Below are 27035 nucleotides of genomic sequence, written 5' to 3' on the forward strand. Positions count from 1 at the left end.
ACTATAAATGTAGCGTAAGAAAATGTGGAATATATAATCATTCATAATTGTTCACATAGCAATTGGCCAATTAGTATTCAGACTGCCTCCAGTTGTACTAGAATTAAACCACAAAAGAAAAAATGTACTATTAAACTTATCTTTTAGAATCAATTGTTAACATATTCTGTAAACAGAATACATTATGTAGACATATGGGAGATAATGCATATCAGATCTTGGACAACGTGTGTAGCTCGGGTCTCCTAGAGTCCCAGAGCCAGATTTTTAAGACCTGCTGGAGGCAGGAGCGGGTGCATGCGATTTAAAGATTGCATTCTTGGAGGTTGGCCACTGGGTCTTGCCACCCTCCAAAACCCTCCTGCAAGATTCTCAGTCATTGTGTTGGTTAGCTGCACTCTCTGCAACATGGCCCTCCAGAGAGGTGTAGACCTTGAGAACAGTGAGGTCCTGGAAGGAGACAAATTATCGGGGGAGGAGCAGGAGGTAAGAGAGGAGGAGGAAGTGGGGGGGGAGGGGGTGGGGGGGTGGGTGGTGGAGGGAGATAATAATGAACAGAGAGGGGTCCCTGCTGGACAATGAGGTGGCCTCCTCCTGCCACCTTCTGGGAAGAGGACCTCCATCCTCTCCCTCACAGCCTTCAGCATTAGATCCAGGCGGGCATCGAGAAGTGAGGATCTGCCCTGCCCCTAATTCCAGGCCTCCAGCTCCCCTGTGAAATCTTGTTTTCCTCTGGTGCTGCGGAAGATTTTGGCACACACTGCGGATCTCTCCCCCAGGACAACCAGCAGCCTCAGTCATGGCTGCCATGGGGTGTCTACGTGGGTCCCACACTTGATCTGACTTACCTCCATTCCTGGCCCCACTGGCTCTAAGTGGACAGGAAACCCATCTCCATACCAACTAAGGGATTTTCCATTTGAAAAAGTCAATCTGAATCTCCTTCCCACCAGAAGCAGGTTTCTGACTCAAAACCAGACCTGGCTCCGTAATGAAAATCTAACCCCTAGACTCTAAGTGGTCAGCAAATGAACTCCAGGCTGTCCCCAAGGCCATCAGCTTTCTGATTTTCTTTTTATGTTGACTTATTAGTACATTATCTATATTGCTTTATATCCACACTCTATAAATTATAATTATAATTATATTTTCCTTTTGGTATCTTTTTGAAGTCAGATGGGAGATCTTGAGGTCTGTACCGATGCAAGGGAAACCTATCTGCTGTAACATGTGTTGTGCTACAAATGTTAAATTGTTTGTTTGGTTATATTGTATACAATTTACTAATGAAAGTAAATATTGCCCTACTCTCATAAAAAGCCTCGGTTGCCTTTAAGTGCATCCTGTACTGTCATTTTCAAAGCTGATATTTTGAACTGCCTTTTAGTAGATGTCCATTACTAATTTAATTCTTTCATCATTCCTTATTAATCACACCCCTGCATAGTCATCTAATTATACCCAAAATGTAATGCATTCATGAATATTCAGACACAACAAGAATTGAAAATGTCACTCAGATCATTTTAATCGAATGTAGCAATGTTTAAAGGTAGTCAAACATTCATTATATTTAGAAACTCACAAAAAATTGTCAATTTTCATTTTAAAGAATTACTTTCATTCTAACCAGTTCCAAACAAATGAGCAACCTCTCAAGATATGTTAATATTTGATAAGTTAAATTTGAGTTCTTTCGATCTTGAGGTACTTAGAAGTTTGTATCTTTAAAAACTGAATTATTACGGAATTACCGTTCACTGCCTCCACTACCATCCCTCCAGTGATATTGGTTCTCGTCACAGTGGGCACTTTTTAGGGTAGATATTATAAACTCAGAACATTAAAATATGAAATTCATAATTAAAATGAAATTATGTCATAGCCATAATGGCTGTGCCAGGTTGAAGCCATTTCAGAAACACTCAAGTGACCTACTCCCTAACGCTGGGGCGGCACAGTGGCGCAGTGGTTAGCATTGCAGCCTCACAGTTCCAGCGACCCGGGTTCAATTCTGGGTACTGCCTGTGCAGAGTTTGCAAGTTCTCCCTGTGTCTGTGTGGGTTTTCTCTGGGTGCTCTGGTTTCCTCCCACCACAAAAAGACTGGCAGGTTGATAGGTAAATTGGCCATTATAAATTGCCCCTAGTATAGGTAGGTGGTAGGGGAATAAAGGGACAGGGGGGAATATGGAATTAGTGTAGGATTAGTATAAATGGGTGGTTGGTGGTCGGCACTGACTCGGTGGGCCGAAGGGCCTGTTTCAGTGCTGTATCTCTAAATAAATAAATAAAATGCAGAGCTACAAAATTGAAGAGAATAGACATCAATTTTCAACACTGAATCTGATCAAAAGTAAGACTGGTGCATACTCTATTGAAAAAACAGTTATTTATAATAAATGTTAGCTACTGCCAGCTTTTGGCTGAATGTGGAGGAGGTGGATCGTACATTCAACTTCCATAATGTGATTAGCGATTGTGTTCAACTGATGTTTACATTGATAATTCGATGAGCAAAATTGGTATATTCTAATAGCTGAGTGACAGTAAAGTTCTCTTTCAGTCCTGGTAAATTTAAATGAAATAAAAGATAGGGAAAGGTGGTATTTAATAGTTTGAGAGTTAAACTCCTTTGTGGGGATGTGGTAGGAAATCTGGGATTAATGTAGGATTAGTATAAATGGGTGGTTGATGGTCGGCACAGACTCGGTGGGCCGAAGGGCCTGTTTCACTGCTGTATCTCTAAATAAAAAAAATAAAATCACGTCATGAGATAATTGGTGAGATCAGTGAACCAACAGAAATGATAAACTTTAACTGATCAGTCATCATTAGTCCGACTCCAATCAACTATGTAAATATAGCGACAGATCCGGATTTGCCCCGCTGTTAGTTAATAAGGTAATTGGGTTCAGGGGCACACATTGAGGAATTAGTTCCGGATAGCAGAGGAAATGTGATATAAAAGCAAGTCCTTGGACTAGCTTAGTATACATACATATTTTTCTACCTTGGTATAGTTAAGTTGGAGGGGAATAGCGAAAAGGAATTAAGCCATCACTAGAGAAAGCAAACTTTCGGGTCCCTGCTTTTGCTTGAAGGCGTGCCATGATTCTTGTTCGTGTAGCCTGGTTGCTACTGTTAGTAGTATGTTTAAATCCGACGCGGTTCGTAAATGGTGAGTAATGTGATTTTATTTCTAGGTTCTAAAATTGGAGCTGGTCTGTAGACGTAGTTTAAAACTTCAAGCCTTCACTGGGAGGAAAATATGAACACAACTTACAAACTATCTACAATACAATGTTGCATTATGTCCTAGTACGTTTACTGTTTCACTATAGGGCCACCTATTTTTTTTTTTCCTTGTATAGAACTCCGAACAAAGTACGTTTTAAATTTTATATTGATGTCTCTAATTCCAGGGACGACGATTCCAGTTTTTCAATTTACTATCTTTTTAATAGCCCACCTGTAGAACAAAGTGGGCAGCTTTCAGGAAGTGCTTCTAGTAGTTAATCCAAACGCTTATCTATTAGAATATACAATTTTAGCTCATTGAACAGTAAATGTTGACATCTGTTGAATGCAATCGCTAATAACATTATGGAAGTTGAATGTACCCTCCACCTCTCCTCCATTCAGCCAAAAGCTCTAACATTTATTATAAGTCTCTTTTTTTAAATAGCGTATGCACTTGTTTTCACTAACCTTATTTTTGATCAAGTTCAGTGTTGAAAATTGATGTGTGTTCTCTTCAATTTTGTAGTTCTGCAGTATAATTGGGTCATGAGTGTTTTTGAAATGGCTTCAACCTGTCACAGCCATCATGGCTGTGATGTAATTTCATTTTAATTATGAATTTCATATATTGAGTTCATAACTACTTTAAAAGTGCCCATCATTCACATTGTGAAGACTTTGTCTTCAAAGAATATGAAGAATGGAATGATACTTGCCACATTGCTGATTTAACACTAGAGGTTCTAAATTTATTAATTGGGTAGTGATTAGGATTATGTATGTGGTCTTTCCTCCTGAGATGGAAATGAGCCAGCCTTGGCTCAGTGGTTGAACTTGTGTCTCTTGAGTCAAAGTGTGTGTTCAAGTTCTACTCTGGTGAGCTCACACTACTGAAGGAGAAATGTTGAACCTGAGATCCCATAGTGCCATTCAGAAAGCAGAGAAGCTCTGTCCTGGCTAGGATCAATGAACCAACATCTAAATCTGATCATCTGTGCAGTGGCTAGCACCGCAGCCTCACAGCTCCAGTGCCCCGGGTTCAATTCTAGGTACTGCCTGTGTGGAGTTTGCAAGTTCTCCCTGTGTCTGCATGGGTTTTCTCCAGGTGCTCTAGTTTCCTCCCACAAGCCAAAAGACTTGCAGGTTGGTAGGTAAACTGGCCATTATAAATTGCCACTAGTATAGGTAGGTGGTAGGGAAATATAGGGACAGGTGTAGGATTAGTATAAATGGGTGGTTGATGGTCGGCACAGACTCGGTGGGCCGAAGGGCCTGTTTCAGTGCTGTATCTCTAAATATTTGAGACCTTGCTGTGTGCAGATTGGATGCTACATTTCCTACTCATCATGCATAAGTTTTTCAGATCATGAGTTTGTAAAGGGCACCATGAATGCAATTGTTTTTCCTAGTTTTAAAAATGAAATTGACTAATACATTTCTGGATTACTAACTAAATAACATTTAGTGACCATTTTATATTCATTAAATGGATGTCTTTTCATACCCTGTAGTTCCAACCCTATCAGCCAAATAACAATCTATTCTTCATGTAGAATATGAACTGTGTAATGTCTTAAATGAGGATCAAATTAAATTTATAAAAAAAAATCAAGTCTTGCCCAAACTAGCATTTGCTTTTCCTTAATTACCATTGAAGGTGGTAAGCTGCCACCTTAAACCACTGCAGTTTTTAGGTTGTATTACTGCCAGGTAAGGGGGTCAGTCACCCCCTTGCCCTTTCTCTTTGACTGCAACAAGGCTGCTTACTTTTTTAAAGTGGTTGTGCTTAATAAATGAGTATTTTATCTTGCCTTTTTGAATGGTTTTTATGAAAAACAGACAGGCTTATTATACTCAACCAACTACTGATCTAAAATTTTAAACTATTCATTATCACATTCAGACAAGGATCATGCACAGATTACAAGGTGGAAAGTAGGTTCCTTTGTTGGATTAAAGTCCAGAATAAATAAGTGGTCTTGCATCTGGAGTTGTATTCTTGACAACTTTGTCAAGTCAAAGTGCACTTTGTGGCTGACTCACTTTGCTCAGGGTTTTCTTGGAGGCAGGCTTATAGGTGGCTCTCTTGCCCTGGTCTCTAGCTGTAGCAGTCTGTAAGCTTGAAGGGTCCACAATCACAGGCAGTTTTCAAGCTTCTCTGGAACCTTATGAAATACAAGGTTCAGAATTGGCTCCACAGGCCCCAGGATGTCAATATTTACACTCTGCCTTTGAAGGATTAAACTCTTCAATGTGTCAAGATTGTCTTGACTGTCATGCTAATGAAGTAATTCTACATAATTCAATTATGTGGAGCAAGCCATTGTTCTGGATCCAGGGCTTCTCAGACTTCTGTCTCTGGGCCTTGAAATGTGCAATAGTTTCAGTTGTGAATTGTAGTGGCCATCTTGGCTGCCAGTTTTAAAAACAAAACTGTAGGATTTTCTCCATTTATAAGCCCAATTTAAGTTGCTAACTGACTTGATATTTTTCATTTGGCATCTGGTGTTTTCTTGACCATATTGAAGCTCCCCCAGTGTTTTTGGATAGCAAATTTCAGCATTTACTCCCAATGACAGAGGAGCAGTGATTATACTTCCAAGTCAGGGTAGTATGATTTGGAGGGGCTGATATTCCCATATGCCTGCTGTCCTTGTCCTTTTTAGTGTTTGGGAGGTGCTGTCAAAGAAGTCATAATTTGCTGCAATACATCTTGTAGATGTTATATACTGCAGACAACCATAGTGCATTGGTGATGGTGGCTAGGGTGCCAACCAAGCAAACTGCTTTGTCTTGGATGTTAAGCTTTTGACTTCTGAAGCTGCACTCATCCAGGTGAGTGGACCATATTCCATCAGACTCCTGACTTGTGGTGGAAACACTTTAGGCAACTCATAGTAGAATACCTAGCCTCTGACCTATTGTAGCCATAGTATTTATGGTTGGGCCAGTTAAATTTTTTTTGGTTATGACCTTGATATGTTTAATGCCAGTGAATGTCAAGGGTAGTGGTTAGTGTCTCATTGGAGATGCACATTGCCTGGTACTTGAGTGGCATGGATGTTACTTGCTACTTATCAACCTAAGCCAGAATCTTATCCAGGTTTTGCTGCATGCAAACAATGGCTCATTTTCTGAACAATTCCAAATGGAACTGTTCATGGCAATTCAGTGAATGCCCTACTTCTAACCTTGTAATGGACAGAAGATCGTTGAAGCAGCTAAAGATTGGGCCTAGGATACTACCCTGTAGACTCCTGCACCAATGTCCTGGGACTGAGATAATTGGCCTCCAAATGCAACAACCACATTCCTTTTGTGCTAGGTCTGACTCCAACTAGCAGTTTCCCTGATTCCCATTGACTTTTTTTTACATGGGCTCCTTGGTGTCGCACTTGGTGAAATACTACATTGTCAAGGACTGTCACATTCAACTTTGAAATAATTCCGAATAGTAAAGCTGTCTATAAGGAGTTGACAAATGCAGCCTTTTGAGAAAAGGTATATTTAATATAATTTGAATCTCTTCCCTATGTATCACAAGGGAAGAGAAATAAGATTTTGCCAATAAGAGCAATATCTAACCTCTACTTTTGCTTAATAGTTCAACATTTTTCTTTTTTTTTTTTTGAAGGATCGAAAGCTTCCTGTGGTGCATCATGGTTTCAATGCAGAAATGGCCGCTGTGTACCATTACTGTGGAAATGTGATGGAGATGATGACTGTACTGATGGTAGTGATGAAAATGATTGTGGTAAGAAATTGAGTTGATGGTCTGCATTCCTGTGGCCTAAATTCAAGCCTGGGGGAGGGGCAGGTGTTGAAAGGGTTTGGAAACGAGAAATGGGAGTTTGAAGCTGTGCAATGTGCTTGCTGTCTTACTCAACCTGAGTAAATAGCCAAAGAGAACTTGGCTTGTCTTTTTTTTTTTTTGTGGTAGTTTGACAACAGCAAAGCTCATAACTTCTCAGTGGTTACAAGTAGACCTGAGTGATCAGTATGCATGTAGAAGCTGTCCAGTTACCTACTGAAGTGCAGCAGGTAAATTGGGAAGAGGGGATTCTGGAAATTAGCAATGTTTTCTAGTGTATAATTTAAATCACTACTTGCTACAGTAATTTGGGGACATCCTGTCCCAAGGATAGGAACACTAAACATATTCTGAGAAGCTATTGGGTATGTGTTCTTTTAAGGCATGATTCATCTGCAACACTGGCTTGTTTTATGCAAATGTTGGTCTAGAAGCTATAAATATTTTAAATCTCATATTTGGTGCAGGTACTTGAGCAGTGTTGTACCACTAATGCTGGCTTAATAGTGGTGGCCATCAATGTATGAAAGTGCAACAAGTGACACTTGTAAATAGCATAATTACTTGTGTTCTAATAATGAGATTTAAATTAATCTAGAGTTCTACTATAGAGTAAATCCAAGTTGCTTCATATCAATTGCTATTTATTTCTTTTAAGGCTCTAGACAGAACCATATAGTTTAAAAAGAAGGCTTTTGGTCAGTGTGCTTGGTTTGCTCTTGAACTATTCAATTAATCCCACTACCAGTTCTTTCCCAATTGCCCTGCAGATTTACTTTTCCTTTCCAAGTATTTAATTCAGTTTTGAAAGTTACTAAATGTACTTCAACCATTGTCAACTATGGCTCATTTTTTGGTAGCACTTTTGCCTGTCATAAGGTTCTGGGTTCAAGTACTTGGACTTAGTACAAAAATCAAGGCTGACATTGCACTCTAGTGCTATCTTTTGAATGAGACATTAAACCAAGGCTCTGTCTGCCTGCTCTGCATGTAACAGACCCCATAGCACTATTTCAACAAGCAGGGCAGTTATCACTGGTGTCTTGATCAATCAACAACAAACAGATTGTGGGAAATTTGTACATAAAATTGGTTGCATTACAATAATATGTCAATTCCTCATTGTCTCAAAGAAATTTATAACCATCCAGTGGTTATAACAATGCAAGTCTGTCTTTCATCCTTCCCCCTCATCCTCTTTTTGCCATTGCTTTAAATCTGTACCCTCATTACTGACACCTGACAGTGGAAGCAGTTCTCCCCCTCTTAGAGGGGGTTTAAAAATCCTCAATTTTAAAAGAATAATCCTGTTCCTCAAGTTGCTACATCTCTCTCTGGGAGAGACAGATACTTCTAGAGTAAGAAATAGTAAGGCATTAGATTGGGTAATGAGAATACAATAAATTCCAAATTGGGTTTAAAGTGTATGTATGTGAATGTACACTGGTAATATTGGTGAGGTGCAGATAGATGAAGGGAATATAATCTTGTGATTAACAGGAGACCTGACTCAAGGGTGTGACTGGGTACAAAGTCTCCAGGAAAATGTGGAAAGGAGAGGTTGTGGTGTTGATTTAAGGAGAATTAGTGCTGTAAGGATGTCGGGTCACAGAATCAATTTGGTTATAGCTATCATTATACTAGGTGTATTCTACAGGCCACTAACAAGTGGGAACGATTAACTTCAAATTTGTTCAGTTGAGGTGTTAAACTATAGAGCAGTTATAATGGGTGACTTTCTCTAGTCTAATATAGACTGGGATAAAGGTCAGGGGGGGGAAAGAGTTTCTAATGTTCAGGAGAATTTTCTACCTCTATGTTCACTGCCCAATGAAGGGGTAGTACTGAATTGGAGAAATGAGGTGGATTAGGTATCTGAACATTTGGCAGCCAGTAACTATAGTACCATAAATTAAGTTGGCTATAGAAAAGGACAAGGAGCAGTCTAGGTTTTTTTTTACTTTGAGCCATTTCAGTGGGATGAGAACAGATCTAGCCTAAGTAAATTGGAGTCAAAGATTGGCAGGCAAAATTGTAACTGGGCTCTCTTTCAAGAGACATAATTTGGGTAGTCAAGATTCATTCCCATGATTGGGGGTTAAAGTAGATCAGACAAAGCCAGAGTTCCCTGGATGACATGTGTAATGTGAAGGTGGCATATGACAGATTTCAAACTGATACAATTGAGAACCAGGCTGAATAGAGAAGGTTCAGAGGAAGTGTAAATGAGAAGCTGGCAGGTAACACAAGAATCCAATAGTCTTCTATAGTATAAGTAGTAAAGCATGGGGCCAGCTGGGGACCAAAAAGTGAATTTGCACATGGATGCAAAAGGAATGGATAAAGTACTAAATATGTACTTTGCATTTGTTTTTTAAACAAAGGAAGATGCTGCCCAAGCCATGGTTAAAGGAGGTAGTTGACACAAGGTGGGCTAAATTGTTAGAGGAGGTATTAGGCTGGCTGCACTTAAGGCAGCAGAACCAGATCAGATGAATCCAAGCATCTTGAGGGAAGGATGGAAATTGGAGACACTGTCTATAATCTTTCAATTCCCCTTGGAGACAGGAGTTGCCAGAGGACTGGAGAATTGAAAATGCTGCATCCTTTCCTAAAGGTGTAAGGATGAACAGTGACTACAGTTTAACCTTCGGGAAAGACTTTAGAAACAATATTCTAGGACAGTCATTTGGACAAATGTGGATTAATGCTAAAACCAGCTCAGATTAGTTGAGGGGAAAATCATTATTTTATTTAGAGATACAGCACTGAAACAGGCCCTTCAGCCCACTGGGTCTGTGCTGACCATCAACCACCCATTTTTTTTTTTTCTTGATTACTAATCCTACATTAATCTCATTCTCTGCCACATCCCCACCATTTTCCTACCACCTACCTAAACTAGGGGCAATTTATAATGGCCAATTTACCTATGCACCTGCAAGTCTTTGGCTGTGGGAGGAAACCCAAGCAGTCACGGAGGACTTGCAAACTCCACACAGGCAGTACCCAGAATCAAACCTGGGTCACTGGAGCTGTGAGGCTGTGGTGCTAGCCACTGCACCACTGTGCTGCCCACTGCACCACTGTGCTGCCCTGTGCTTAGCTTAACTTGTTTGCACATTTTTTTGAAGGAGGGTGAAGGTTGATGTGGTGTACATCGACTTTCAAAAAGCAGTTGATAAAGTGCCATAAAATAGCCTTGTCAGCAAAGTCAAAGCCTGTGGAATAAAAGGGGCAGTGGCAGCATGGATACAAAGTTGAGTGAAACAGTACTTCCAGTTTGGTGGGGGGAGGGGGAATACAGTGGGGGTTTCCCAGCTGATATACTAGACCACTGCTTTTCATAATACCTGTACTTGGGTATACAGAGCACAATTGTCAATTTGTGAATGGCATAACTTGGCATATTGTAATCTGACCAAGACATAGACTGGTGGAATGGGTGAAGTACAACTTTTTTGTAGGAAGAACAAGGAGGGGTAATATAAATTCAGAAGGGGATACAGGAGTGGAGGGACCTGGGGATATATTAACAAACATTGAGGTTGCATGGCTGGTTGAGGAGTGCATTAAAAGCATATGGGATCCTGGACTTTTTTTATAAAGCAGAGTACAAACCAGTGTATGAACCTATGTAAAACAAGCTTGGCCTTAACTGGAGTATTGTCTAATTCTGAGCATTCTGTTTAGGAAGGATTTGTAGGGTGTAGAAAATGAGGGGTTACAGGAATATATTGGCAAAGCTGGGGCTCTTGAAAGATTCTGATTTGATAAGAATCATGGACAATAAATGGAGAAATGCTATTTCTATCAGTAGAGGGTCAAGAACTAGGACACTGACCAAACTGACTCTCTCATTTTATGCAGTAAGTGGCTACAAACTAACATGCAATGCCTTGTGTGGTGGAGGCAGATTCAATTGCCTTTCAAAAGGGTATTGGATACTTTTTCTAGAGGAGAAAGTTGCAGGGCTATAGGGGAAAGGGTGGGGGAGTAAGACTTGCTGAGTTCTCAGCCAGCACAGACATGAAGGGCCAATTTGCCTTCTGTGCAATAACCATTCTTTAATTCTATGGTAACTGAAGTCCCTCAACACTGCCATTCTAATAAATGGTGCTTTCACATTTTGAAACCCTGGAGTAACTGGAGCTGGACAAAATATAGGATAAAACTGAAACTTTCAAATGCGTTCACTATATGGCAGTCATTCCAATGACTAAGTGACAGTAGAATGCCCTGTAGTATTCTCTTGTGAAGATGTCCTCCATGGGGAAGTGTTGGTCTTGAGTTGTTTGAAATTAGTAGACTTGGAACTGTAAATACTAATAATGTATTCTTTCCTGAAGCTAAGATCACATGTGGAACTTCTGACTTTGTATGCCACAGTGGACATTGTGTGCCTAGTAAATGGCAGTGTGATGGGACAGCTGACTGTGCTGATGGATCAGATGAAAGTCCAGATATCTGTCGTAAGTATTGTATTGGGAAGGATTGAGAAAGCTCTGGATCCTGTTTAATCCTTTACTTTGTAACATTCCATGCTTCATCCTAACATTAGAGAGTTAGGCCATATAGTCCCTTTAAACCTGATCCATTATTTAGTAAGATCATGGCTGACCTACCTCCTGTTCTGCTCTCATAGTGGAGTTATATTTGCTGTTTTTCAATTTACAATGTGTAATGTATTTGAGTTTAGTACTCTAACACTACATTCCCTGTTACTGAAGAATGACTGTCCCCTTGCCTCCATTGCATAACCTTCTTGCATCTATTGGCTTCATGTGCAGCTACAGGTTTTGCTTTATGCAAATAAACTAATCTGACCATAAATGCATGTATCTTGGGTGCTTGTGTAGTAGAAAGTGAAATTAACATTTTTTAAAACACTCACAGGAACAATATTTCCATCATTACAATGCTGTTATGACTCAGTATTTTTAAAGACAAGATATAAATTGAGTCTCATGTTGGGGCATCCTGACAATTTAAATTGCATAATCTCTAATCCATCCTATTAAAATAACACTCTAGGAAGGAGAATTCTGCATATGTATACCTTTGTCTTCACCTACAGTAGGTGAGACTGAAAACCTTTGTTATAATTTTTGTTCCAGACACACATGCATGTCATTTAAATGAAATCAGCTGTGGCCCTGGGTCTCTTCAGTGTATTCCTGCTTCTTGGAAATGTGATGGAGGAAAGGACTGTGATAATGGCAGTGATGAAGAAAATTGTGGTAGGTTAATTGAGCTTATCTGGAGTCAACTTTGTTCTTTGCTAACAGACAAGATTAGAATTGGAGGAACAAAAACTTGAATTAACTTGGTGTACTCCAAACTAACTCTGCAGCCTAAAGTGTTTTGCCTCAGTTTCATAGAATAAATTTTCACCTATAATTTGGCTGCAGTAAAATTGTTTGCATGGATTTAAACTGTTCTCCTGCATACTGAGAATTATCTGATTTTCTGAAATGAGCTTATTTCTATTGGCTTCAATAAGAACATGTTGAGTGTTAATGTGAAATAATTAGCTGAATTTATGAATAACTATTAGCTTGACTCAATTTGTCAACTTCTTTTGGTCACCTTGGGTTCCTTCCTAATGGAAATTGTGCTTAATTTCATTTTATTTTGTCTACTGTAAATAAGTAAAATTGTCAAGTTTGCAGGATTCTTGATGGGGTTTAACCAATATCACTCCAGTACAACTTTTATTGTACTAAACTCTCCTTTTTGTCATACAAAAAAAAATAAGCTGAATGCAAATTTTCACCCCCCACCCACAATAACCACAACCTTATCTGGGCCAGTAACATTTCATTCAAAACCATATACCTTACTTTATCCATGCTCCCATACTCACTTGAACAAATTCAAAAGAACAGATGTATTGACCTAGATCTTGTGGTTTTGGACTTTTTTTAAATTTTTGACCCTTTAATCCTTTTTTTGAGACAAGAGGACCACCCTCCAGCTTAGCCTACTTAGTTTCCATTTATGGCTGCCTTTGCTCCCATTAAGTGTGTACACAATGTCATACTTGGTTTAACCTGTTTGTAATTGCTCTATCAATTAAAATATAATTTCCTTATACCAAAAGGTTTACCTACTGTTAACAGGACAGTCAATGGACAGTTACAAAACTGACACTGAACAATTTCTCATTTCATAGACATGATGGATCATTCCATGACCTGCTCAGTATCCTGGAGCAACAATATTGAAAGCAATAGGCCAAGACTTTGTAATGTTGAGTTGATCTGAAGTTGTCAACCCTAAAAGTATGATGCAGGCTGGGTATTTTGAATACACAGCCTGAAACACTCCATGGATCACTTGCTTCCAGATGCTCAGTGATCTGGAACCACCACCTCCAATTACCATATAGCTGATCTGGATGGTCTGTGCTCTTGCCAGAGCAACTATCATCTGATAGGTGAAAATATACCATTTCCACTCACTTGCATTGTCTTGCAATTTGCCAAAAAATCAGCACAACCAGGCCAAAAGATTACATTAAGTGCAAGTTGCATCCCATAGTGTATCTTTTACACCAAGAAAATTGTGCTAGAAGCTAATCATTGCTGTAATTAGTCATGCTACTCTATGAATTACCATTTGAGTTTTGGCTAATTGCATTCATTTGCAGTACTTTATAGCAGCTCAAGATTAAGCTGATTATTTTGTGTACAAGGACACAAATGAATTAAACTTCATGTATTTTACTGATTACTGTACTCCAATATAATTGGTTCTGTATTTTCAGTAACTTGTTCAGTGGATCAAGATTTTAAAAACAGTTTGTGAAACTCCTTTTGGCTCATTATCCAGGAGTTTCCCTTCCTCTATGGAACATTATAATATACCAGTGTGCTGTTTGACTTGGCTTTGATAACCCAGACATGCATTGAAGTGAGGGAGTCTCTATGGAAGAGTAAGTGAATGCAGAATAAATGTTGAGGCTGCTGTTTAAACATCTGCCCTCACTTGATGCTAAGGGGGAAAAAATCCACTTCCTCAACATCCTACTGCAGAGTTAATCAGTAGTAGAACTTTCACAAACAGCACTTTGCTTCAATTTTTTGGAATGCACATTGCATACAGGTGGAATGTACAAGGTTGAGGGATGTACAAGAAAAACACTGTAAACTCATACTTCATTTCTGCATTTGAATGCGTTCTAGTCAATAACCTGTTCTGAAAACATTATCTCTTTCAGGCACTCTTACTTGCAGTATACTAGAGTTTACATGCTCTAGTGGGAGATGTATTTCCAAAACCTTTATTTGCAATGGTGAAGATGACTGTGGTGATGGAAGTGATGAAAAAGGCTGTTCTCCATCTATCTGTCACCTACATGAGTTTCAGTGCAATAGTTCTGAATGTATCCCTTTAAATTGGGTCTGTGACAACAATGTTGACTGTACTGATCAGTCTGATGAATCTCCAGAGCATTGTGGACACACCCTTCCTCCTACAACCTGCTCTCCCAAGGAGTTCACATGTCGTTCAGGTGACTGCATCAATAGTCACTGGTACTGTGATGGGGATGACGATTGCCAAGATGGAAGTGATGAAGTTAACTGCTGTAAGTCTAATTTTTTTTTTTTCTTGGGTACTAGGCTTTTTTCAAATTTGCTAAATTGTGGGTAACTTTGAGGCATTTGAATTGTCAAAATTATGCATCTAGTTTTCTGAACAGATATTTAACTCTTTACTAAGACTAGAGCAGGAAAGAAGAATTTGCATGTCCACAAAGTTTCATAGCCAACTGGTTAAGTAGTGTACAGCAGCCAGTTTGTAGTTAAGTCCCACAAACATTAAATATGACCAAGTAACTGGCTTTATAAAAAAAAAAAAAATGACATTTGGAGAACTCCCTTGGCCTTTAAAAGGTACAATGAGATCTTTTCTCTAAGCAGCAGCAAAGGTTTTAATTGCATTGTCCAAAATGTACATCAACATAGTACTACATTTGAGTGTCTGCTTTTATTCTACTCTACTCCCTGGAGTAGGGCTTGAATGCACAACCTTCTGACTTGGAGAGTGTATCAGTGAGCCAAACTGGATATCTATAGCTGAATGATTTGCATTAATTATCTGTATGGAACAAAATTGTTTTTTTCACCATCTTGAGCAAAGCTAGAAAGTTTCTTTCTAATCCAATATTTTGCTCACTGAACAAGGGTTCTCATTCCTCCAAGAATGTCTGAAATTCAGATGTTTACTTTCAATCTGTATTTACTATTGTAGGTATAGTTGTTGCCACTTTAATTTCAAAGTGGCAAAATGTAGTTTAACTTAAATCCTGATCTCACTTGCACATAACTTCTCAATGGGATCTTGCATTGCTTTATCAACAGATGGAGTACCAACTTGTGCATTTTGCAAGATGCCCAAATGTTAACTTGGTGTGGATGCTCCTATCCACATTAACAATGGTAGTTTAAAAAAAAAATCAGGTGGAGGAACCTTCCTGCTAAGCATCTATAATTACGACTACTAATTTTGTCTGGTTATTAAATGGGTTTTATCCTGTAGATACTAGCTTTTTCTCCACCAGGCAGGCAAATGAACCAATTTCTCTCTCTCTGCAAAATATGGATGAATGGCTGACTGCAGCTATCTGCAGTTTGTGTTTGCTAAAGTTTAACATAAATCTGTTCAGAACTTCATGAATATTCTTTAGCTTGATAAGCTTCTGTTGCAAGATTTTTGAATTCTATGATCAATCAGTCTTTAAGGTAGAGTTTGTTCTGCTAGAACTAGCACTTCAGATGTAGCATTACAGTTTTTGGTTTCAGTATGGAATCTGAGTTACCAAACTGCATGCAGATTATGTAGTATATGTCTGATTACTTGATTTCATTAATCCATTTTTAATGGATTTAAAACTTGAATTAACTTTAGCTCCTAGAACCTGTAGACCAGATTATTTCCAATGCAGTGATGGTGATTGCATTCCTCAAAGCAAGATATGTAATGAATTTTCAGACTGCTCTGATGCTGGTGATGAAGCCAACTGCAAGAATGGTAGGTGCATAATTCATTAACAATTTATATATAAAAAAAAAAAATTTAACATTCACTTAAACTGATTTTTTTCTTTAAATATAGAGTGCACAAATCCAACTGACTTCAAATGCCAAAGTGGAGAATGCATAGCTATAACCCAAGTGTGTAATCACAAATGGGACTGCAGAGATCGGAGTGATGAGCCCTTCAAATGTGGTAGGTAGTCTTTATAGCACTTGTACTCCAAGTTTGCATAACAATCTCCATGATCTCTGGCTTTCTAAACCTCTCGTCACATGCTATAATTTATTCCCAGTACTAGTGAAGGCTAAAGTATGACTTTTTATTTCCCCTCTATTCAAAGCTTTCCTGTTAATACTTTTGAGTCAGCTGGAGTTGAGATTTTCTGCATGGAAAATTTCACTCCTCTTAACTAACTTGTGCAAAACTTCAGTCAGACGTTGCAGGATAGTAACTTGATCAACTTTTAAATATCTTCTGCACTAAAGTTTAAAATCTTTTTTAAATCTAGTGAATTACTAATGCTTGTAGTCAAATTAGTAATCCCTATTCAAAACATAGAAAATAATGGTACATATTGCACAAAGTTGACATGTTGGCAGTATGAGAAGGGAGGGCATATATGTGAAAGAAAGGTCACTGACCTGAAATGTTAACTTTCCACAGAAGCTGCCTAACCCAAGTATTTCCAGAAATTTTCTTTTTGGAGATTTTTGCTACATGTTTGTGAAGCTAGCAAAAATTTCCAATATCTGGAGCTATTCAATGGCCTTTCAAAAAGCATTGACAAATCACTTTCCCTTTTCTAAATCAGTTGGCAATTTCAAATTTCAGTCTCTAGAATCAATCCTTAACTTCAAGTTGAATATTCCACCTAATTTGGGGGGGGGGGGGTGGAAAGCAGCACATTCTTCCCCCCCCCCCCCCCCCCCCCAAGTTCATTCTCACATGGCTATTTAAGAATGAAACTGCTATAAACCTCTAACATTCAGATCCTGAAACACTTTACTTGCCTGACTTGCATCCTATTTTGTGTTTGCATTAATACTTCTCCACTAGATAGTGGGGGGGTGGCATCAGGGCAGTTGGTGGGGGAGAAGGGGTGAAACTATTAATGCAATCCTTCTAGTAGTGCAATAAAACAAACCCAAAGTTCATCAATTTCCTAGGGAGTCATGTTACAGGTCTTTTCCTTTGCATTCTAACCAGCCCATGCCCCACTTCTGCCTCTACTGAGAATGGCCTAAAGATTTGATTCATTATGGTCCTCTGACTTGTATCAAAAGCATTCATACTTATGAACACAGACTAGGAGTAGGTCACTTAAGCCCTTCAAGCCTGTTCAGCCATTCAAAGATAGTGGCTGATTGTTACTTCAACTCTACATTGCCTACCCTGATAACCTTTCACCTCTTTACTTATCAAGAATCTATCTCTGCCTTAAATATTCAGACTCTGCTTCCACTCTTCTTTGGTAGAGTTCCAAAGACACTCTACCCTCCCAAATCTCTCATCTGTCTGTCTTAAATGGGTAACTTTTTTTTTTTAAAAACAGTGACCCCAGTTCTAAATTCTCCCACAAAAGAAAGATCCTTTTCATGTGTACCCTGTCAAGACCCCCTCAGAATCTTATATGTTTCAATGAAGTCACCCCTTTTCTAAACTCCAGATAAAAGCCTAGCCTGTCCAACTTTTTCCTAAACAACCTCTCCATTCCAAGTACTGGTCTTGTAAACCTTCTCTGAACTGCTTCCAATGCATTTACATCTCTTTAAGGAGACCAATACTGTACACAATACTCCAGATGTGGTCTCAACAATGCCCTATTAAATTTCCATTGTAATTTCTGTAACTTTCCTAATTACTTGCTGTATCTGCATACTAACCTCTTGCAATTTATGTACTATGACACCCAATCCCTCTGCATCTCAGCTCTGCAGTCTCCATTTAGATAATACTTTTTTTCTGCCAAAATGGACAATTTCACTTTCATGTAAGATACCATTTACTAGATCTTTACCCACCCACTCAACCTATAATCCCTTTTTAGCATCCATATTTCCTCATCCCCTTTCCTACCTATCTTTGTCAGCAAATTTAGTAACCATACCTTCAGTTCCTTCATCCAAGTCATTTATGTAAATTGTTAAAAGTTGAGGCCCCAGCACTGATCCCTGTGGCACATCTTGTTAACCAGAAAATGACTCATTTGTCCCTGTTTTCTGTTAGCTAGCCAGTTGCCCCTAATCCATGGGCTTTTATTTGCCACAATTTTTGATGTGGTACTTTAAATGTCTTCTAGAAATCAAAGTATAGCACATTCACCAGTTCCCCTTTATCTGCAGCACATCTTACTACTTCAAAGAACTCTGAATTGGTGAATGATTTCCCTGTCTCAGCCATGTTGACACTGCCTGATTTAACATCTTCATAGCTTCTAATGTCTTCCCTAAGACTGATAAGTAGCCTATAGTTTCCTGCTTTGTCTCCACTTTTGAATAAATGAGTTACATTCACTATCTTCAAATCTAACAACTTTTCCAAGTCTAGAATGTTGGAAAATTAAAACCAACACCAACTATCTAGCCACTTTTTTTTTTAAAAGAAGCCTAAGATGAAGTCCATCAGGATCCAGGGATTTGTCAGCCCACAACTCCAAAAATTTGCTTGATACCACTTCCTTGGTGATTGTAATTTTATTGCATTCTTCCCTCCCACTTCCTGATTCCCAGCTATTTCTGGGATGTTACTTGTATCTTCTAGTGAAGACTAATGCAAAATACCTGTTGAATCCATCTGCCATCTTTTTTTCCTTTAGTAATTTCCTCAGACAATTTCTATAGGATCAACACTCCCTTTGACTTTTTTCTTTTTTAAATATCTATGGAAACTCCATATTTTGCTGTAAATTATACAGGGTCCACCCAGAATATTGTATGCTGTTTTTGTCTCCTAGCAGGAACATCCTTCCTTGGAGTGCAGTGAAGGTTTACCAGACTGGATTCCTGGGGTGGTGGGACTGATGCATGAGTCAGTTAGGATTATATTTGCTGGAGTTCAGAAGAGTGTGTGTGGGGGTGGGTGGATCTCATAGAAACTTATAAAATTCTAACAGGACTTGACAGGGTAGATGCAGGAAGGATGTTCACAATGGTGGGGAAGTGTAGAACCAGGGGTCATAGTCTAAGGATATGGGGTAAACCTTTAGGACTGATGAGGTGAAATTTCTTCACCCAGAGAGGGTGAGCCTGTGAAATTTTCTACAACAAGCAGTTGAGGCCAAAACATTGTTTTCAAGGAGTTAGATGTAGCTCTTGGGGTGAAAGGATCAAAGGATGTAGGGAGAAAGCCAGAACAGATTACTGAGTTGGATGATAGCCATTCATTCCAATCATAGCTGGAGCAGGCTTGAAGGGCCTACTCCTGTTCCTATTTTGTTTCTAGCTAGCTTTCTACCATACTCTAATTTTTCCCTCATCAATCTTTTAGTAATTCTTTGTTTAGTCTGCCCAATCTTCTGACCTGCTGCACATCTTTGCACAATTGAATTAGCCTGTCAAGTAATCAACAAAAGCAAGTTAGATTTGCACCCAAATATGTAGGGAAGATTGGGTTAAATTTGTAGAATATAATAAATGCATCTATTTGAGGAGATGTGCCATGGGCATCTGACCATATAGCTGCTTTTCTCAAGGTTAGGAGACCCTAGTGAGTCTCCTTCTGATCTAAACATTGCTTTTTTTACAAGCAAGCTTTTTTATTTTGGGCAGATTCTCTATATTGTATGTTTCTGAATATACAGGATTAAACAAATGTACATTAAATTAAATGGACCTGTTGACTAATCCTAAAGAAGTCTGATTTTATATAGAAGTGTTTTAGAGAAATACTGATTGGCATTTTTTTCCCCTACAGGCCTAAATGAATGTTTGGTAAACAATGGAGATTGCTCTCACATTTGCAGAGACCTTCTTATTGATTATGAATGTGATTGCCCTGCTGGTTTTGAACTGATTGATGAGAGAACCTGTGATGGTAAGTCTTGTTTTTTTTTGAGTCTAACCTTGAATTTAATGTGATTTTCTATTAATATGGAAAATGTTTTTCAGATGTTAACGAATGTCAAAGCCCTGGGACCTGCAGCCAAATATGTATTAATTTAAAAGGAAGCTATAAATGTACATGTTATGAAGGATATCATATGGATCCTGCTAATGGAGTTTGCAAGGCTGTAGGCAAGTACAATTTTTTATTGTACAATAACTAGCTAGATTAATTTCACATTCTATCAGAAGTGAAAACCAAGTGCTGGAAATACTCAGCAGGTCTGGCAGCATTTGGAGAGAAGCAGAGCTAACATTTTAAGGTCAGTGACCTTTCATCAGCAGTAATTTGATTAAGACTAATCTAGCATTATTGAACATATTCTGTAAGACTTGAAGGGGAATGTTTTGTAGGGGGAATGGGGCTAATTGGATGTCTCAGACAATACAGCCATAAGTTTAAATGCACATCTGCAATGCCTTTTTTCCAATTTATAAGGATTACTTGCACATCTGTCTGACCTGTGCATGCAGGCTGATGAAGCAACTGGAGTCACTCTTAACCTAATTACACTAAACAGTACTTTTTAAATATAAAACTGAATTAACTCACTCCCAGTTCCATGTTTTTTTTCCTTTGTTCCCAGCATCTGTTCATAGTGTTATATAAAACTTCTATATTGAAGTGCACTCTTGAAGATTCTAACCTAGAATCTTTTTTTTTTTTTGTTAAACCTTTCAAAGGCAAAGAACCTTATCTGATTTTCACAAATCGCCATGATATTCGGAGAATAGGACTGCATCACAAGGAGTACACCCAGATAGCTCTGCAGCTGCGAAATGCTGTTGCACTGGATGCTGACATTGCAGAGCAGCAAATCTTCTGGGTTGACTTGGCACAACAGGCAATTTTAAGGTAAAGTAAAGCACTGAACACATCACCATTTGGGTAGATGACATTCAACACTAGCATAGCTTTCATGCAGCTGCTCTTGTGTATTTAACTCCGATTCACAGTATTTTTGGTAAGTTTGTTCATATCTGCAACATTCTTGCATCAATATTTACCCCAGGATTAAATTAACTTTTCATGGCAAACTACAGTAATAAACCATTATAATTTCTGACTTGCTTTTTTTTAAACCTACTCCATTCATAGAGAAAATGGAAATGCATCAGCATTTTGTGGGGGGTAAATTAGTTTTATCTTGGGCACATGCCTTCCCAAGCAATCTGCAGAGAAAAAATTGCATTTTGTTACAGCATCTAGTAATGGATATTCTAATGGTAGTTGTATGTGAGGCAGGATCTTTGGTTTGCATGCAATGGCACACATTTGGCTTCATCAACTAACTACTTGTCCTAATATAGGTCAGTCCCATTTTGCAGTATTGGGTGCTGATTTCTTGCTTTTAATGGTTAATCAACATTTTTGATTATGACAAAAGTGGATGTGGAGGCTACTAACTGTTTTGTTATGTTTAATAGCATGTCCATGAAAGGAGCTAAAAGCACAGCTGGGCAGCCTATCCTTGCTAAAGATTTAAGCATTCCTATGGGAATTGCTGTGGATTGGATTTACAAGCACATCTATTGGACTGATCGTGGTACTAAAACCATATCTGTGGCTACATTGGATGGATCTAAAAGGACAACTCTCTTTGACACTGACCTAAAAGAACCAGCTTCTGTAGCAGTTGATCCACTATTTGGGTACTAAAATTTTAAATCCATTTTGATGTATGCACTAATTCAAAAACTAATGTATCCCAAAATGAAGTTAATTTCTGTGAACTCTTTCCTGACTAAACTGTATTTTCATAACAGGTTAAATTAAATAACTGTTAATAGTCCTCCCTAGAGGATAGGGAAGAAAAGCAAAATATTTTACCTTGTAAATTTGACCCCCTAATGCAGTTAAAATGGATTGAAGTGTAAATGGTCTATTCCATTCACTCCCAGGAATGGAATTAAAATTTGGGTAAGAGCCAAAAAGTACAATCAACTCTATTTAGAATTGGCATAAGTGACCTCAATAGATTCTGGACAAAACTAAAGTGGAAACTGTTTCCAAGTGTGATGGCATAAGGGTCTTGCAATTGTGTTCACAACTTTATGGTTGTAAAACACTTCAGTAATGCTTGTTGAAGCCCATCCAAATTTCTTTTTTTTATATTGTGCCATTCTAATGGCCACTCACAAAATATTACATTGAATGCAACTTCAATTAAAGGTCAAACTTGAGATCTTAAAGTCCCAAGAATATAACTTATTTTGAATTGTCATAATTGAAGTAGCTAACAAATGCTCAATTAACTTCATTTCAGAATTTTCAAATTTGTAATTGACCCTTTTTTTTAGGTTCATTTACTGGTCAGATTGGGGCGAACCAGCAAAGATAGAAAAAGCAGGAATGAATGGTGTTAACCGACAGCTCTTGGTTACTAGAGATATTCAATGGCCAAATGGCATTGCACTTGGTAAGTAGACTAGATTTAATATTTAAAAGCGGCATCCAGTATCTTCACAAAGTTCAATTATCCAATACTTCAAATTTCTCTGCAGACCTTGTGAGACACTACCTGTTTTGGGTTGATGCAAAATTGCACACACTGTCAAGTGTAGGTCTGAATGGACAGGATAGAAGAACAGTGCTGTTGTCACCAGACTTCCTTTCTCGCCCTTACGGTATTGCAGTATTTGAGGTAAGGCAACACTTGCAAATCCTACAGAATATTGTATTGAAGATTAGTCTTGCAAATATAATGCAATCATCACTTATGGCCCTAAGTTTCAATTTGTACAAAATGATTCAATTTAAATTGCACATATAAGTGCAAGGTTTTATAATTGTTCCAAGCAACACAACACTTCCAAATTGATCTCTGCTCTGCAAGTGGCTTGCTTTATTTAATCAGATCTGTTAAACAAATGGCAAAATAATGATGCCAATGAGATGGCCAAAAGTTACTAAACCAACATTTGAGTGAAAATAACCAGGTTAGGTTTAAAAGATGATTGCATTGATATTAACCAAAACTAGCTTCCATTTGTGATTTAAAATTGAGTATTGAAGCTAAAATCTAGAATATACACCTCTAATGTGACATGAAATAAAATCTATTAGCCTCTTACCTTTTTTGTTTTTAAAAAAAAAAAAATGGGAAAAGGAATTGGTATTTAAAGGCATCTTTGCAGAATTGGCTACAAGATGTAAGTGATTTTATCATGGCCCAGACACTAAAGGAATATTGAATTGCTGGGCAGGGTTTTTTAATGGAGCAGTGAGCTTTGTTTTTTGTCCACCCATTTTAACTGCTCACTGGCTGAGGTGACTGCTGGAAGCAAGCAGGAGCCTCATTAATTTATCCAAGTTGGAAGCCTAAAGTAGATTTTTATTGGGATCTGAACAGGGAAGCTTTTTATGGCTTACTACTAGCTAAAGACTAGTCAGAAGCTGTCTGGGTAAAGACCCTTCAAGGTGAGTGAGCAAGACTTTCATTTATAGCACCTTTTCATGGCCACTTGCATCCCAAAATGCATCAATGAGTACTTTTGAAGTGTAATGTAAGAAGCAGTTAATTTGTGCACTGCTCCCACAAACATTGTGGCAATTATCACTGAAGGATGAACATTTGCCAGGACACTGGGGTAACTCTCCTGTTTTTGAAATGGTGCCATAGGATTTGCATCCACCTGACCTTCATGCAAATGAAGGTAGTTAAAATGACCTGGCCTCAAACCTAGTCCTGCAAATGTTTCAGTCTCAGTGTAAATCACCTTGTCTAGGACCCACTTGTAGTTTAAAATCAAACTCTATTTGTGAAATTCAAGTCCCTTTTGTTCTTTCTGAAGAAAGCCAAGATTTTATTTTCATTTTGTGTTGATCCTTTTGCAAGTACTAGATTAACTCCAGTCCACTTTATCAGTTTATACTTTGGTTAGCTTGCACTAAATAATAAATGCATAATTCAAACAGTCATGGCAAGGTTATGTATTGACTAAGTTCTAATAGCTGAAATCAAATTTGTTCCAGGATAACGTTTTCTGGTCTGATGAGGAGACTGAAACAATCTATGTAGCCAACAAATTCACAGGAGCTGATCTTGAGACTCTTGTTTCTAATCTCAAGCAAGCACGGGATCTCTTAGTTTATCATGAGTTAGTTCAGTTACCTGGTAAGTTGTTGAAAACAAGCCATTGGTTCACAAGTCTAATTTTAGTTGTACCTTTTGCCAGTTACCTCATTGTTTCCACAGTGGCAATTTTGGGCACTGCCACAAAGCGAACCTCTAGTTGGGTCTCTTCAGTAACTTTTTAAAGGTATTGATTTCTTTTTTTTGTACAAACTGACATCCAGCTACACTGCTACAACATTCTAATCTTGTGTATTAATCTCCAAAATAGAAGTAGGCCATTCAGCCCCTTGTATCTGCTTTTTGCCATTGAGAAAATCATGGCCTGCCCCAATAACCCTCAACTCCCTTTTTGTTTTTGTAAATCAAATGAGCCAGAATTTTACATTTCTTTTCTTTCCATCTCCTCCCCCCCCCCCCCCCCCCCAAAAAAAAAAGCAGGACAGGTGGATTTGTTTGTGGGGGACATGATTGGGAGGGAAAGTCCCCTTCCCAAACTGCTCCCACCTCCACCACTTTACAGTGGTGAAAAATGATCTGCCTGCCCTAGGCCAATCAAGGCCCTTAAGTGGCCACTTGAGGACCTCCCCTCACTACCATGGGGATTTTACCCATGGCAGGCAGCCCAGGCCTGTGAAAAGCCACCTAGTAACAGCAGACAGCTCTGACAGCCTTGAGGAGGCCCTCATAATCAAGCACCCTGTGCCTGACAGGTCACTCTGCTGTCCCAACCACCCAACACAATTTTTTATTTTTTTTTATTTCTCACCTTACTGGGGCCTGGTTGATCACCCTTTGCATGGCAACAAAAACTTGCTTTGGTTCCAGGGCTCCCCAACATGAAGCTGGGCTACAGTCCCAGCAGTGCCACTGCTGGGACTAGGAGCTGCTAGCCTCCTAATTGGCTAGTGGCTCCATTAGGTGGGACTTCCTCAAGTGGGTGGAAGTCCTATCTCAGAACAATTAAAAGCTGGGGAACTGCAAAAAGTGGTTGGATCCCAGGCCAGGTGGAAGCAGGTTCACCACTGACCTTCAAATTGGTGGACAGTTCCATCTTCCAAGGGGGGAGAGAATCCAAACCATGTAGTTCGGCCTTGAATATGTTGACACTCTATCCTAGAGAATTCCAAAAATTTAATGACCCTCTGAAGAATCTCATAAATGGGAGACACTTGGCCCCTAGTTTTAGATTCACACAAGGAAACATCCTCAGCAACTACCCTGTTTAAACACCCCCACCCACCAAATGAGTGGGCTGGTGATAGAGGCTCTGTAAAAATTGAGGGGCAGCTGTTCCTGACACCTTCACCTTCCTGCCCTGCTGCAATTTTACACAAGGTGGCAGAGAACCTGCCTGCTCCAGGCCAATCAAGAACCTTGAGTGGCTAATTAACTATCACTTGAGGGCCTCTCTTCCACTGCTGTTTACACAGAAGCCAGGTAGCAAAGTCCCTAAGAACACTCAGTTAAAACATAGTAGACTTTTTGTGGGGTCTCTGGGTACAAAAGGCCCCCACATCCCAACTGCCCCACTAGACGACAAAACTCTTAATAGTGTTGCTGGGGTTAAGAGCTGCTGATTGGCCAGCAGCTCCATTAGGCAGAAATCCTGCCAAGGGCCTGGGGAGTGAAAAATGCAAGCATGACTTCCCATGCCTGGCAGAGGCAGGCTCACTTTGACTTTTTGGCTGGTGGGTAGGGCCTCCTGCCTAACCTAAAATTCCAGCCTATTCTCTCCAAATGACTCAAACTGCAATAAAGTTTCACCAATGCCCTATACAGCAAGATTTCCCTACTTCATCCCCTTTTACAGTAAAGGCCAACATTCCATTTGCCTTCCTAATGACTTTCTGTACCTGCATGCAACTTTTAAAATTTCATCTGATGTCACCCAGAGCCCTCTACCACAGCATTCTGTAGCGCTTTTTCCACTTAAATCTGCTTCTCTATTCCTGCCAAAGTAGATAACTGTCATTTTTCTTCCTGCCCTCCAATATTATCACTTTCTTGCCCACTCACTACCTATCTCTAGCCCTTTGCAGGCTTTGTATCCTTCTCACAACTTGCCTTCCTACCATCTTTGTAAATTTGGCTACAATACACTCCCTTCATCTAAGTCATTAATATAGACTGGAAACAATTGATGTCCTTGCACTGATCCCTGTGGCACCACACTAATTTGCCAACCTGAGTGCCCCTATTTCCTGTTGACCAATTCTCTATCTATGCAATATATTGGCCTACCACCATGAGTTCTTGTATAGTAACTTTTTTTTATGTGACACCTTATCAATGGCCTTTTGGAAATCCAATACACTACATCTGGTGCCCCTTATCCACCCTGCTTGCTGCATTCTTTAACTCATCTTTCACACAATTTCCCTTTCATAAAGCATGTTCATGCTACCTGATTTGTATTTTTTCTAAATGTCCTACTAAATTGAGTCATTTTCCCTAATGACAGATGTTGGATTAAGTGGCCTATAGTTTCCTGCTTTGTCACCCTCCTTTTTCTTGAATAGGGGCTTTATTTCCAATTTCCAATCCACTGGGACCTTTCCAACATCTTGAATTTTGGAAGATTACAATGAATGCATCCATTATCTCTGCTACTTTAGGATTATAGGATGCAGGCCATCCAGTCCAGGGGACTTGTCAGCCTTTAGTCCCACTGGTTTTCCTAATACTTTATCAAGTGATGGTGGATTTTTGTTTTGGGTCTTTTTTTTTCCTTGATTTTTCTACTATTGAGTCTTAAACTTTGA

The 27035-nt window shown here is 39.0% G+C and overlaps 1 protein-coding gene across 1 annotated transcript in view; it reads left to right on the top strand.

Annotated features, from left to right (window-relative positions):
* Window positions 1-408: 408 nt before the first annotated feature.
* The window catches only part of LOC137368823 (low-density lipoprotein receptor-related protein 1-like), a 61188-nt gene continuing 34561 nt past the window's right edge, over window positions 409-27035 (top strand). Inside the window, 15 exon segments of the mRNA XM_068029028.1 lie at window positions 409-486; window positions 4899-4951; window positions 5145-5176; window positions 6876-6995; window positions 11402-11524; window positions 12170-12292; window positions 14275-14643; window positions 15966-16286; window positions 20007-20126; window positions 20201-20326; window positions 20879-21050; window positions 21623-21847; window positions 22496-22614; window positions 22700-22839; window positions 24171-24312. Of these exon segments, the coding sequence (XP_067885129.1) occupies window positions 409-486; window positions 4899-4951; window positions 5145-5176; window positions 6876-6995; window positions 11402-11524; window positions 12170-12292; window positions 14275-14643; window positions 15966-16286; window positions 20007-20126; window positions 20201-20326; window positions 20879-21050; window positions 21623-21847; window positions 22496-22614; window positions 22700-22839; window positions 24171-24312 (2263 nt within the window).

Source organism: Heterodontus francisci, chromosome 4, assembly GCF_036365525.1.
Source record: "Heterodontus francisci isolate sHetFra1 chromosome 4, sHetFra1.hap1, whole genome shotgun sequence".
Classification (NCBI taxonomy): domain Eukaryota; kingdom Metazoa; phylum Chordata; class Chondrichthyes; order Heterodontiformes; family Heterodontidae; genus Heterodontus; species Heterodontus francisci.